A 14,572-nucleotide genomic window follows, 5' to 3' on the forward strand; every position below is an offset into this window, starting at 1 on the left:
TTCTCCCCGTTTCAGACTGGCAGAGGCCTTGTACCTGTGCTGCTAGCTCTTGGGCTAGAAATGAAAGACTAGATTTAGATTTGTGTTGGAAAGATCCAGGGCTGTTGCCTTGAATTACCTGGTGAGGGAAATGTCCTTATTTTCCTAAATTCTAACAAAGCCAACTCAAAAAATAGGACACTAGCCGGGGGGATAAAGTGACAAGGAGTGACTCTCTGGATGCCTGTGTCAGCCTGGGCCTGTGGGCCCGTAGGCTTGCAGTCAGCCCTGAGGCTTCAAAGTCGATTATTTTACATTTTAAAATGTCTAGAAATAAAACTGTTTTTAAGGGGGGAAAAGTACTTTTTGTTTGTCTTGCTGTAGCTGGAATAAGCAGTAGCAGCTCCAAAGTCACCGTAGGCCAGTTATTCCTTAGCCAACTTTGAATTTCGGTGGACCTTTCGCAGACCTCAGGCGTTGCTGAAATCCTCCTAAACTGAGGTTCATGACACCCTTACAAAAAGGCAATTTCCCCTCTGGGCCGGACCCACACCTACCTAGCGCACCGAGGGCACTTGATAACTAGGAGCTGGTCCTATTAAAGGTGTGAAGGCAGAGGTAGGAGCGGGAGTAAAACCCAGGGCTCCCTGGTAATGTCCCGCTTTGGTAAGAGCTTCTTGGGCTGCCTGCACAGGCCAGCACTGGCCAGCCCTGCTCCTGGCCATCGTCCTCCTGGCAGGGCTCGAGCAGGCGCTTTGCCGAGCTGGGACGGGCTGGCCCCGCCCAATGCGCAGGTGGTGCCGCCCTCCCTCGCCCCACGCCCTGCGTGCCCCAGCCGTCGCCCTGAGAATCTGCAAAATCAGGGGTTGCAGTCCCAGCTTTTTCATTTACTTGCTGTGAGAAGTTAGTTAATAACTCCCTGGAGCTTCTCATTGCTTCACAATAACAGCCCTCGTCTGCTGACCTGGTCCTGCTAGCTTGTGATAAAGACAAACGGAATCATCCATTCATTTGACAAGTATTTATTAATCACTAGAGATATAGCAGTAAACAAAGAAGAAAAGTCCTTTTCTTCATGAAGTTTATATTCAAATGGGAGTTGACAGTAACACAAAAACAGCCACACGTATATCATGTCCGGCAGTGACATGCACGTGGAGGAGGACAATCCAGGGACAGAAGGGGGCACGGTGGGGGTGGGGCCTGGGGCAGTCGTGAGCAGGGTGGTCATGGAATATCTTCCTGAGAAGCTGGCATTTGAGCAAAGGCCAGAAATCACAGGGGTGAGAGCTTTCCGGAAGAAGGAATAGTACGTGCCCACATTCTGCGCCGGGTCCAGCTGGCTGGGAAGGAGCCCCGCAGACCCCAGATGGCAGGACTGCAGCTGGCGAAGGGGTGGCTCCCAGAAGGTGGGACCAGAGAAGCCACAGGGGTTGGGGGGCATTCTTTAGGTCCTTATATGCCCCCGTGAGAACTTTGGCTTTTGTTCTCAGGGATACAGGAAGTTTTGAGCAGAGAGGTGATGTGGTCTGTCTGACTTTTTGACAGGACCACTCTGGTGGCTGTTAGTGGGTGGTAGGTGGGGCTGTACAGGCAGAAGCAGTGGCCCAGGTGGAAGCAGCCAAGGTGCTGGGGGCGGCCAGAGTCTGGACATATTCTGAAGGTGAAACAGGTGGGATTTGATAGAAGAGGTTCACACCACAAATCCTGCACAGGAAGGGGGCTGTGGCCGACCCAGAGCACAGGACAAGGACAAGCAAAAGGAGAGCCTGGCACAAACCACCATTTCCCTGCGTGGCGATGTCTGCTGTCTGTTCCTCCTCCGTGTCCCTCGTGGTGCCTCTGTCACTAGGAGGGAGTCTCAGAGGGGAGGTGGCCCAGGTGGGAGGCTCTCCGAGAGGCAATCACAAGCCTCTGTCTGTGTTACAAGTTCAAGGTTGACCAAGCCCTTCCACATTCGCCCCCTGCCAAAGCCTCCTGAGATAGGCCTGGGGATGTTGTTACACCCTGACTCCCTGAAGAGAAGACAGACCCTGACAGTGGATCATTCAAGGTCACAAAGCCATTATGGCATGAAAGGCAGTCTTTCCACTATGCCAAGGCCATATATATATGACCAATATATATATATATTGTTTTAAACAATAGCCAACGTTTTTTAGTGTGACTAGTGTGTTAGGCACTGTTCTATTTTAGAAATATCAGCTTATTTAACCCTTGACTCCAAGTGAGCTAGTACAAGTATTACCTCCTTTTATAGGTGGGAAAACTGCAAAGTCACGCAGATACTAAGGGGCAAAACCTGGATTTGAACATTGGCAGTCTGGCCCTAGAGCCTGTGTGTGTCCACCCATGATGCCAAACAGTCTGGTGGCCTGCACACAAAACAGCGTGAGGCTGGGTGCCATGGGAGTTGAGATGAAGAGTTCACTTTGGCCGGGCAGGTCAGGGTTGGAGTTGAGCTGGGCCTTATAGGGTCAGTTACAAGGGATCTGCAAGGATAATGACCGGCATGACAGGAGCAAAAAAGATGTACAAGGAGATGTGCAAAAAAGATGTGCAAGGAGAGCTTGGAGCACAGCCACACTGAAGAGGAGGGTAGAGGAAGAAGTCAAGGACGCTCAGAGCAGAAAGGAACCAGGAGACGAGCAAGCCACTAAAGATGCCCAAGGATGGCGGTATTCTGAGGAGGGGGGCACCAATGGAGTCAAAGGCCACCGAGGGTCAGGTCATGTATGTGTTGTCGGGTGCCTCACTGGAGAACGTGGCAAGCATGAGGCCCTCAGCTCTTTGAGGGCAAGGGTTTGACCGTGCGAAGCTGGGGAACAGCTGGACAGTGAAGACAAGCAATCCGCTTGGCTGGAGTCCTGCAAGTTTCCGACAAACCAGACCCAGAACAAACGGCTGGAGACATCAAATCACTAAGATTCATGCGAAAAGAGTTAGGTCATGACTACTGTCAAGAAGCTGAGTTCTTATTAATAGTGCAAACAGACTCCAAATCCAAGATATTTGGCAGCTGCTTTGGCCAAAGTTTATCCGCCAGAGCGAACAGCTGCAGCCACCTAATATGCTTCACTGAATTCCTTTCACGGGACGGCAGGAAAGCCACAGCAAGCTACACTCGCTCCACAGATGTTTACTGAGCAGCTTTTGTGTTGGGCTCTCAGATGGTACTTAGAACAGGACTATAATGTAACTCCAGCATTAGACAAATGGGCCAATGGGCCATAGAAATAGCATCACTTCCACATACAATCTGTATGGCAGGGGACCACCGTCTTATGAGAGGCCCTGAGCCAGAGGCACCCAGGGAAGCTGCCTGACTCCCTGACCCACAGCGCTGGTGAGATAGCAAATGTTGTTCTAAGCTGCCAAGTCACCGGGCAGCTGGTTCTGCAGCAACAGGGCACTAACACTGACCTCATTTTGCTCGTTGATTTTAGTGTTTACCTCCAAGTCTGTAAGCAACAGGCTTGTGTTGCTACTCTGTGATGCGAGGGCCTCGCCATTCCCTCCCTTGTACAATTGTATTATAATTTTAATTAGATAAGGCATCAGTATTTGCATTACTCACTCATCACTGATTTGGCTCTAATCATAGTTTTGTCTTTGTAGTAAAGGACGATAACTTCTCCTTTTCTGCAGAAGTTTTTGTGGGGTTTTTTTCTGGTTAATTATCATGTTTGTTCATTTGCTTGGTTTTGTATGTACTTATCGCTAATGCAACTCTAGACTCTGGTGGTTGTCTAAGTCTCTTCTTCAGATGTTCAGGCACATCCGGTTTTCTGTTCATTTCATCTTCTTGGAGAAATGTCTCCCTGAGCCTCTGCTCTGCTCCAGTCTGCACCAGCAGCCCTCTGGGCCTAGTACATGGCCTTCACCCTGGGCCTCTTTCCTCTGCCTTTCTCTGGTGCCATCCACCCTGGGGTTCCTTCTTTTTGGTTTACTCCTGTGTTTTGGTGATGCACACTGTCCTGTGGCTTCCTGAGAAAGGGCGCAGAGGAAGCAAATTTCTGAGAGCCTTGCATATCTGAAAATGTCTTCAGTTCATTCTCAGACTTAACTGATACTCCCTCCGTCTGGTTTGGGATTCTGGTCTCGTTTGGACAATTCTCGTTCGGAGATCATTTTTCTTTAGAATTTTGAAGTCTATTCCATGGCCCTCGAGCTTCCAATGTTTCTGTGAAAAAGTCCAAAATCACTCAGATTTCTGATTGTTTTGTATTTGACCTCTTTCTCTCTCTCTGGAAGCTCCATAGAATCACCTCCTGCCCCTGGTGTCCTGAAATTCCACTATACCGTGCCTGGGTGCACGTCTGTTTTCAAGCACTTTGCTAGGGACAGTGGGCCCTTGATCTAGAACTTGTGTCCACCGGTTGTGGGAAATTTTTTAAATGATTTCTTAATGATAAATTCTTTTCTTTTCCTTCATTTTCTGTCTCCTTTACCTCTTCCTTCTTTTTTCTTTCGTTCTCTCTTTCTGAAACTGTTATTATTTGAATTGGTAGACTGATTTTCTATTTTCTCTCCTATTTTCATTTCTCTCTCTGTCTTTTCCTGCCTGTTGCGAACCTTCCTCGATTTATCTCCCAGCCCTGCAGGAAGACATTTTTGGTACAGCGTGCCATTCTTGTCTCATGGGTCCAATATCTTGTTTTATCTCTCTTACAGTGTTAATTATAGGATGGTTTTTCAAGAGTTTTTCTCTGCAAATGGTCTGTATTTGGTCCAGAGTTCTGTTTCTTTGTTAATTGACTGATTTGGTCTGTGTCTTGAATGCTAGAGACGTTCCTCAGCTATCTGGGGATTTCTGGCTGTCTGCTTATTTTTTAAAGCAGGCGACTAGAACTCCCAGTTGTGGAGGGACTTGAGAAGGGAGCAAAAGCAGCACGTGTGTTGAATCCACCACCGTCACCCAGTTATGCATTTGTTTTATAATATTAAAAAGTAAAAAAAACACTATGGTATAAATCCACACCCTAATGAAAAACAAATAAGAAGAATAACCCATCCACAAACTCCATCTTTTCCGTCTTAGCCCTTAAAGAAAAAGAGAGGACTATTTCTTTCCCAAAACTCTCAATTGTAAAAAATAGCATGGAATTCATATGTGAGTTTGTGACAAGTGTAAACCTAAAAAAATTGTGAATAGGTTTGGATATAATTTCTCCCTCCCCCCACTCCCAGCGTGAGTCACCAGGCCCGCTCATCACTTCCTGCGTGGTGAGTTGCATGCGTGGTGAGTTGCATGCGTGTCTCATCTCTATGACGATGCTCCAAGCCACAGGAGTGGAGGGTTCTGTCTGATTTATCTCGGCATCTTCTAGAGCCCTGCCAGAGGACAGATGGTTGGAGTCTGACAAATGGTGAATGAGTGCCATCCTCAAGAGCTGCTCGTCCTCCCCTCAGCACACACAGTTAGCACCAGTTCCGGATTTTATATGAAAAAACAAAACAAAACAAAAGAACATGAAGAGAATTTAGAGAAAAACACAGCAGTAAATCAAACATCAACTTCAAAAGGACACAGATTACTTGCTGCTGCATGCTTAATTCTGCTTTGAGCTCTAATCTCCATGTATGAATAGAGTGGTCCATGGTCCTGGGGCAGCCAAGCAGCCAGGGAACAATTGCTTAGGGAACAATTGCTTAGGCCTCAGGGTTTGCAAGGAAAGGACTGTGGAACACATGGGCAGAGCAGAGTCAATGAGGTACATGGAGGAGAGGCTGCAACTACATCTAAACCCCGTGGCTCAGCATTCAAGGCTCACCACTGCTTCTCCTTGGGCACCTGCGAACTCTCCAGCGGCCTCACCCTCCGGGGCCTGCTCTCTTTAACCAGACTTGCATGCACCTGCTGGAGGAATCATCTCAGATACCATGTGTCTGGTGTCCCTTCTTTGTCCACCAACTTAGAATAGGTTCCTCTCATCCCAATATCAAGTAGTTCTCTGGCCTAAACGTCAAGACATCGTCATCACCCGCTGTGGGGACTCTCTCCCCATGGCATCGTAAATGCCCACCCTGTGTTTTTCTGTAGACTGTTTCTTGGACTGAGAGCACCTGCCCCTCTCAACGCGGCACTGCCGGCATTTGGCGCACCTACTCTGGGCCGAGCACTGTGCATTATTTTTCTTAATCTCCCATCAGCAGACAAGGAAAGTGGGTCACAGGGAGGTTAAGTCCCATGCCCACAGCCTTAAGGTGGAGCTGGGCTTAAAGCCAGGCAAGCCAAGCCCTAGACCACCGGCCCACCTGCTCCCTGTCCGCTGCCCCAACCTCACCAGACGTCTTCCAAGAGATGCGTTCCGATGAGCTGATGTCTGACCCTGACTTCATAGCACATGTTTCCGTGGTGATGGCTTATAGCATGGAGCTTTCTTCAAGTCTCCCCCGTCAGGGCCCGCACACTCAGCTGTACTGAGTCTTGTTGTTTCACAGGCTCCAAAGTCCATCCCTCCAGGGAAGGATCTTCCATCACCTCCTCAGCGTCGGCCAAGAGAGCCAGCATCAGCTGCCCTTCCTCCTAGCCAAGAGAATGCCTGGAGTAGAGGAGAGTAAGGTGGCCTGAGGGCCTGGCAGAGTCCCAGGCTGTGGGGAATGGCAGCTACCCCTCCAAACTACGTCAAAGTTGGGATGGGGCTGGCGCACTGGGTCATGGGAAGGGTGCACTTCATCTTAGGGATCAAAGTGGGACACCACCTGTCTACGTTGCTCCAATTGGACCACAGGAGTAGACATGGCCCCAGCCCTGCCCCAGGGAAATGAGGCAACTGGCAGGAGGAGCCAGCCAGGGTGCCCTCAGGGCAGCAGTAGTGCATGGACAGGGAGTGAGAGAGGCAGGTAAGAGAGGGCAGGCAATGTGTCTAGCCAGCGAGCCCGGGGGACGGGAATGACTGCTCGTCAGGTGTCCCTGGAGTTCCAGGCAGCCATGCCCTATGGTAAGGCTACTGCCAACCCCCTTTGGTTGCTGGTAGTAGACTCAAGTTGGGACTGGAAAGCCCACCGAAGACGTGCTCACTGGCATCTGCCGGGGCCAGGCTCACGGGGGCAGTGAAGGTTGCACCTGCACCTCCCTCCTGGTTTTGCACACATGCTTTCCATCTGGCTGTCCCACCTGGGTGTTTCATACTTTCAAACATCCTGCTCACTGGCTGCAGACCAGGCTTCCCAGCAGGCCATGTCACTTTGTCATTCGCCTGCTCAGGACCAAATCTCTGAGACTAAATCCAAACCTCTCATCCTGGAACTCCAGGCCTTCCAAATTTGGCCCGCTGTTCTCTGAAGCCACTTCACCTGACACTGGAGCCCAGGTGCCCTGCTCTTGCTAAACTTCCTCATTAGTCCCCAAGGCACACAGCAGTGGCTCCCACCTCTCTGATACTGAGTGGAGCACTTCCATGTGCTCTCGGGCAAAGTCTCTGTGCTCCCAGCTGCCCGGATGTTGGGAGAATTTGAGTTTCTATGTACAACATCCCAGCTTCATGGTGGGCTGTGCCATGTGACCCCCACCAGGACAGCAGGAATCAATAAATGGTGTCCATCACTCTGCCCACCGTCTTCTTCATGACCAGGAGAGCTTCTGCTGCCTCCAGGCCCATCCCCAGACGCCCCTGTACCTGCAGCCATCCCCCCACACCTGACTAGGGGAGAGGGGAGGAAAGGCAACATTTGCCAACTGCCCATTGGGCCCCAGACCCTGTGGGAGTGGCAAGAGCACTGACAATAGTAGCCAACACTCTCTGGGGGCCCCCGGGCCACCCCTACCCCTGGCACCTCATCCGCATTGAGTCGAATAAGCTTCTTAGTGACTGGGTCTGCGGATGAGGGCTCCTGGGGGGCTTTCTGCTCTGTCCAACCAGGTTTGGTCTCCCAGACCCACGGCGACTTTCCCGTCCGTGATCCCCTGAGGCTGATGGGGAGATTTTATCAAGGGGTGACATTAATGCAGGATGAAACACCGAGTCCCGTGCGTGTCATCCAGGATGGTCCGATTAGACAACACTCTGGGGAACGGCCGCCCGCCTCGCCGCCCGCCGCTGCTCTCAGGCCGGGTCTGGGCTTTCACTGGGTGTTGCCCTGGCCCGGAGCACCCTCCCAGGCCTGCCTGGAGACCAGAGGCCTCTGGCCGACCCAACTACGTTTGGGACAGAGGTCACTGTCCTTTTCTTCCTGTCCCCAAGGTGCCTCATCGATTCATTAACTGACTTTTCTGCAAATGTCTGCATCTTCTGTGGCCCCCTGGCCTGGGCTGAGTGCCCTAAGGTGGGGCATCTCAGTGCCCGGCATGGAGCCCAGCACACAGAGGGCCTTGGTGTGGGGAAAGAAGGGAGGGAGGGAAAGGATGGGGTGGAATGGGCACCAGGCGGAGAGAATGTCGGTGATGGGTTTTCAGCTGGCTCCTCCCAGGGTGTGGCAGCCACAAGGCCTTGGAGGTGTAGGGGGCCCCTCTTCGGAGAGCCCAGAACCGCCCCTGGAAACAGCTCCACAGGAACCCACCTGGCCCCCGTCCAGACGCCAGGAGGTGCCATCTTGGAGATCCATCAACCTTCAGGAAATTGCTAACTGTATTTGGTGATTTTTTTTGGATATTTTCCCTGTTCGGGAGCTTGTGATTTTTAGATTAATCACATCTACTTACATTTAGACTGTCAGCTTGAAAGGAAGATCTAAATTTTATTACCACATGATTTCATCCAAAGCTATTTTACCAGCCCCAGGGGCACATCTACCACATGGCACAAACCGTGACACAGCATTTGACCTCTGGGACCAAGCAGGCCGGGAGCGGGGAAGGCTTCGGGTAGGAGCTGAGGGGGCAGAGTCAAGGCACCTTCGTCTCCAAGAGAGGTCTCTGCGCCACCATCGCTGCTGCCCGCACCTCAGCCAACAGTCTCATTTCCTTCCCCGCCCAGACTTGCCCCAGCCTTTGCTCTCCGGATGGCAGTTCCACAGACTAACTCCTGTCCTCCCCTTGGCAGGTACCATGACCAGCAGGATGTGACCAGTAACTTTCTGGGTGCCATGTGGCTCATCTCCATCACATTCCTTTCCATTGGTTACGGGGACATGGTGCCCCACACGTACTGTGGGAAAGGTGTCTGTCTTCTCACTGGCATCATGGTGAGTACCTGCCTCTGCGCATGACTCCTCACCGCCCTCCAAATGAGAGCCCTTTCTTGCGACATGAGTTCAGGGAGCCTTCCTGGTTGGGGGTGGGGCCAGTGGCTGGTAAGCAGGCCAGCATGCATGTCTCTGTACATGGAGAGGCAGATGTGAAATCTCCATGGTTTCTTACTTTTTCGTTTCCTTTTCCAAGATAGGAATAGGCCCTGGTTCCTGACAATGAATGGTCTCTTCACAGCCCCGCCAGAAACGGGCTGAGCAAAGCCGACCCTCTCCCCACCCACACCGCCCCTCTGCCCAGTGTGCTCCCCCACAGTGGGCATCAAGGCTTGCCGTCCTTCCTGTCCCCGGGCTGCACAGACCTCAGCACCACATCCATGAGCTCAGAGGCAGGGACTAAGGCAACAGCCCTGAGCTGTGTCCCGCACTGGCAGCCCCTGGTTTGGTTCCAGGACTCTGCACCAGCCCTTGATTCCCCCAGACTTTGGCATTCACGTCTGCATGTTGGGGTGCTGGGCTCCAAGTGCCAGGCCCTTCCCAGCTCTGGCATCGGCTAGGCTGTGACTCCCTCCCTTCCTTCCCCCAGCCAGGCTGCGTCCTCTCCAGGCATGTTTTTCCTGCCTGTTGTCCTGCCACCTGAGCCAACACACTCTGTTGCTGGTCACATGGCTGTCACAGCACTGTGTGTGGGAGGGGCCTGGGTGGGGGCTCAGAACTGGAGTCGGAATTCCCACTGCCTACCTCTGGTCAATGCTGGACAGGGTACCCAGCCCGCCGGACTTCAGTGTCGTGGAGTGTCAAGCAGGGATGGCAGGGAGTCCTAGCGTCCCCAACCTCCACCCCTCCTTCCCTGGCCAGGCGATGAGGCTCCTTGGCCTTCTTGAGCTTTAGGTCCAGGACAGGCGGCCAATGCTCTGTGCCCTCCTTCCTAGAACCCTAGAACACAGGCTGCAGAGAAGAAAGTGCCTGTCAATGCCTGGGCACCGTGGAGGTTGCTGCAGGGTGTGAGGGCGCACAGGATGTCCGTAGCTTGTCCCAGGTCTCCACAGGTGGCTAACACAGCCCTTCCCAGGAGAGCTTCTCTACACCCCATCACTCTGCCCACAGAGACCCCACCTTCCAGTTCTCCTCGGATTTCACTTGTTCTCCTGGCAGGGAGAAGGGCTGCCTTTAGAAATGAGAGGGACTTCTTTCTGCAGTAGAAAGGAGATTAACTCCTCACCAGGGACGGGGCTGCTGCCCTCGCCCACCCCACCACAGCCTGGTGGCCTCCTGGGTGGCCTACTAGGACCAATCTCTGCAACCAGGCCGCGGGGTTCAGAACAGGGACCTGGGGCAGGGGCCCTGCACACAGAGGGGCCAGCGCTGCCATTCCCCCACTGAGCACAGCCCTCCGTCCTTCTCCACTGAAGCCCAGGCTGGTGCCCACTAGCAGGCAGGTCCTCCCGAACAGCAGTTGATGACAAAAGGTTTAGCATCCAGGGTTGGGATAAATAATGGGTGAGTGTAAGGCCTCGGAACAAAGACCTCCCATTGGTTAGCAGGAGTCTGTCTGGCGCAGTCCCAGCTGTCACCGGGAAACCAGGGGATGATTCTTCCTTCCAGAAAGGAATGAAATGCCACCTGCCTGAAGGCCAGAGCTTTCCTGTCGTAGAGCAGCTCCTGGCTGGTGGGCTCTGTGCCTCAGAGCCGGGCTCAGTCAAGGCGCACAGAGCCAGGGGCAGGCTGGGCGGGGCGGGGGAGCACTAGGTGGAGGAGCCTGCTGGGAGCCTCTGTTATTTTTAAATATCAGTGCTCTCCCTCTCCGCAAGGAGCTGTGCCCCATCCAGGAAGTGGCCCCCTGGCCACGGTTTCCCTGATGCCTTCCCCCTGGCAAGCACCTCGTGGCTTCTCTGACGAAGTGAGTGGGGCAGGCAGGGCCCATGGGTCCCCTCCTGGCCTTCTCCTTGGAGTGTGGTCCTTAGCACCCTTTTTGTTCCTGTTCTGTAGCAGCTCCTTGGAAGGGAGTGTTCACTCCTTGATGAGAGAGTTGTGGTCCAAGTGGGAAGAACAAGTGGATGAAGAGGGGCTGAGGCACCTCCCACAGTAAAAACACAACTTCCACCTTCTCCGTTTACGTGAACCCTGTTGCACAAACCTGCACCCCCCAAACACAGGAGCAGGGAGGTTTCCTCCATTCATCTCAGTGTTTTTATGCAAATTGAAGTCACTTGCCTCCCTCTGGGGTCAGCCACAGTGAGGAATACCAGTGGCATTTTTTTTTAACAAGTGTGGCTTTTGTAGCTGAGTTACTCCTTTCACGGGTTTGGGGTTGCTGCGAATCCTGTCGTAGCAAATCCCTCCCCCAGCTTTCCGGCAGAGCGTTCATCTCTTGGATATTATTGCAAGTGCCTTAACTAAAGGTGCAGCTTCCTGTTTGGTTACCATGGACACCATGCAGGCCAAGACAAGGCCTGCTGGAGAGGGAAAGGAAAGATTTGTATGTGCGGCTGTAAATAGTCTTAATCATTGTTTTCTCTTGGCAATTGCAGTAACGGTGTAATTATCAACCATTAAACAGGGTATGTAATTGTCTGAACAATTTGACATTGTCGGTGCAGACCTGGTGTGTGTGAGATTTCACCTGCAAAAGCAGGTGTATCAAAGTCCAGCATCTTTCCACAAAGGATTTTATGATGACAGGTACAACGCAGGGAAAGCTCTCAGTACTTAGTCCAGAATTGGACATGACAATGAAACCTAGAGATGCCTTCGGAGCTTTTCAGTTCTGCAGGCTTATGGGAGACCTTTGGGGCCCCCGAGACAACTCCCTTTCAAAAGAGCCATTTTCTACCGCCAGACTCACTTGTGGACAAATTATGGACAAATAGGCCAAAGCTTCCCGGTTGTCTGCTGGGGACACTGAGCTTCTCCCCAAGGCTCCATGAGAGAGGCTTCTTTGAACTGCAAAAGGAAAGTGATGATGAAGTGGAAGGTAGCACAGACTGAGTCATTTGGGGAGGAGGGAGAGGGAGGGCTCAGCAGAGATCTGCCTAATGTCAGTTTTGGAAGACGAGCCTCTCCCTAAAGCACCTTGGTTTCAAACCAACTGATGTTATTTTAGTTGTTACGTGGAATCCGCTGCAGAAACAGAATCCAACTGTAAATCCTCCAGGCTTTTCTCCTCCATTTGTCACTTTCATTTATGTTTTATTTTGTTTTGTGCTCCTTTAGTTAAGAACACCTCATACTTTTCCCCTTGGGGCACTTGTTTTTCCAGAGTCTAAGGTTTCCCAGCTGGAAATGTGTTTTGGAAATAAGAAGTGGAAGGAGCAGTGTGGAGGAGCCCGGGTGTCTGATGTGGGTCAAAATCCTCAGAGGAGTTAGATGTGTGTCCCCCATGGCAGCCACTCTCTTGCTGCTCACTGCTGCCCCTGCTCACCACATACCTGGGACAGTAGGAGCTCGTGGGAGGTGGACCCTGCCTCCCCCTGCCGCCCTCCCGTGGAAATGGGGGTTGGGCAGAGAAGGTCCAGGGAACCCAGCTGGGGTCAACCAGGATGCAGGGCTTGGCCCATCGGAAGGCCAAAGTCCGAGTCCTGGATTATCTCCACAGTTGGACCCCGTGGAAGTCGTGCCAGCAGCTGCTGACCCTGGTGTGCCCCACCCGCCCTCTCTTCCCATGTCCTCTCTGCCCACCAGCCACTTCTCAGATCCCACGCTAGGCCAGCATACACTCTCACACCCTGAAGTCAGCCAAGTCCTCAGCACTTTGTCTCTTAAAACCAACCTGCATCACTGCCACATCCCATAGATTTTCCCAGGCTGCCACCATGGGAACGCCAGACTATAAATGGTAAAGTAAAAGGCTCATGCTCCCGAAAGGAACACAGGTGACCGTCACATCACTTAGAGGTGAACGCAACAGGAGGGAGGGGGGTCCTATAACACTACCTTCATCTCCTCTCAAGAACGAAAGTTGACCGTTAACTTTTTGATTTAGGCTCCTTGTTCTTCCTGCATTCCTCTCTTAATCCCATCAACCCATCCTTTTTTCTTATGCCTCGGCTTCTTCCTTTCCTCCTTCCCTGTTCTGTTCCATGCTGTTTAGGATGGAGCGAAGTGTTCCCTGTCTCAGTCTCCACTCCAGCTCCCTCTCTGTATCTTCTCTCTTTCCTTCTCTTCATCATTTCTCTTCCCTTCTCTTCCCCTCCCCGCTCCTTTCCTGCTTTCTCTCCTCCTTCTCTCTCTCCCCTTGTCTCTTTCTCTCTCTCTCTCTCTCTCTCTCTCTCACACACACACACACACATTCTGGAGAGGACCACAGTCTAGATTTCAGCACCCTTCCCACCACTTTCTGAAGGTTGTGAGATCTTACCCCCATCTTTACAAGGTTGCTTCTTAATGGAAATGATTGAGTTAGGCTTACTTATTGGCAACTTCCCTAACTACATCCATATGATGGATTTTCTAAAAGCAAAGCAAAGCTGGGAGTATCCATTGATTTCTGTTCAAGTTAGAATTAGGGATTAAGAGCCCAGCATCCTCCAGAGAGTCTTGGTGTGTTTAAGTAGAAAGGAACTGGGAAGCGTCATCTAGTCCGCCCTGCTGCCTCCGTGCAGAAACTTACCTTAATCATAGAGGACAGACGGCTTCTTGCTTAAAACACTCTAGCTAATTAGAAGCCTCCTGCATTCAAGATGCTATGCTATGAGCTGTAGAGAGACCATGGAGCACCGTATCCTGATGCTGGAAGTTCGGGAAGGTGGATAATACATTGTTTTGATGAAATTCTGTAAGTGGCGTGTACGCTGAGCAGGGCGACTCCTGGCTTGTTATGCCCCCAGCTTTCAGGGGCAATATCAGTGGGGTTTTGCCTGGACCCAAGGAGATGAGGGAATGAACACAGAGCCTGAAGAGAACCCTCTCCATCTGATGTTCCATTTTTACCTCTGTGATATATCCCTCTTCTTGGGCTTTCAGCCCAAAGTACCTTTGGAATGCCAAATAAAGGAGAGTGATTGTGCTTCATCTGGTTGAGCAGAATTGAGCACACATCTGCCCTCTAGGACAGCTTCTTTTAAGCTATTTTTTGCCTTTGGAGGCCTGGCTAAATTGATTACAGCTCCAGACCAGGCTGTCCAGCTTCCCATACATATCCTTTGAAAACGGGGCACAGAGTCTCCTGCAAGTCACAGGTGGCAAGAAAACACGGCCATCTCTGAACAAGAAAGGAAAATGAGGTCAGAAAAGGGAGATTCACAGAGACTAAGTCCCTTTCATTTTGTTGGGCTAGAAATGGGTGGCCCATCGGCAGCTGACCAAATGACCAAGTGTACCAAGAAACATGAGATTATTTGGATGAGAACCCTCGTAGAAGCCAACTTCGGCCACGCCGAAACGGTATGCAGACTAGCCTTTGCCAGCCTGTGGGAAAGGAAAGAGAGGCTGTAAAGGAGGTAGTAGGGCACTGGTCTGCCCACTC

At 51.8% G+C, this 14,572-nt stretch overlaps 1 protein-coding gene across 8 annotated transcripts in view; it reads left to right on the forward strand.

Moving 5' to 3' along the window:
• KCNN3 (potassium calcium-activated channel subfamily N member 3) overlaps positions 1–14,572 on the forward strand; it is a 140,426-nt gene that overhangs the window by 105,252 nt on the left and 20,602 nt on the right. For all 8 annotated transcript variants that reach the window (XR_005067178.1, XR_005067179.1, XM_037050631.1 and 5 more), the window contains exon 4: positions 8,964–9,105. Coding sequence is in view for 6 of the 8 variants with exons in the window: in XM_037050631.1 (XP_036906526.1) it covers positions 8,964–9,105 (142 nt within the window). In the remaining 2 variants the exon portion in view is untranslated. The remainder of the gene's footprint in view (positions 1–8,963; positions 9,106–14,572) is intronic.

The sequence above is a fragment of the Sturnira hondurensis genome, unplaced genomic scaffold (assembly GCF_014824575.4).
Source record: "Sturnira hondurensis isolate 20B ecotype Veracruz unplaced genomic scaffold, ASM1482457v3 Scaffold0006829, whole genome shotgun sequence".
Lineage (NCBI taxonomy): Eukaryota > Metazoa > Chordata > Mammalia > Chiroptera > Phyllostomidae > Sturnira > Sturnira hondurensis.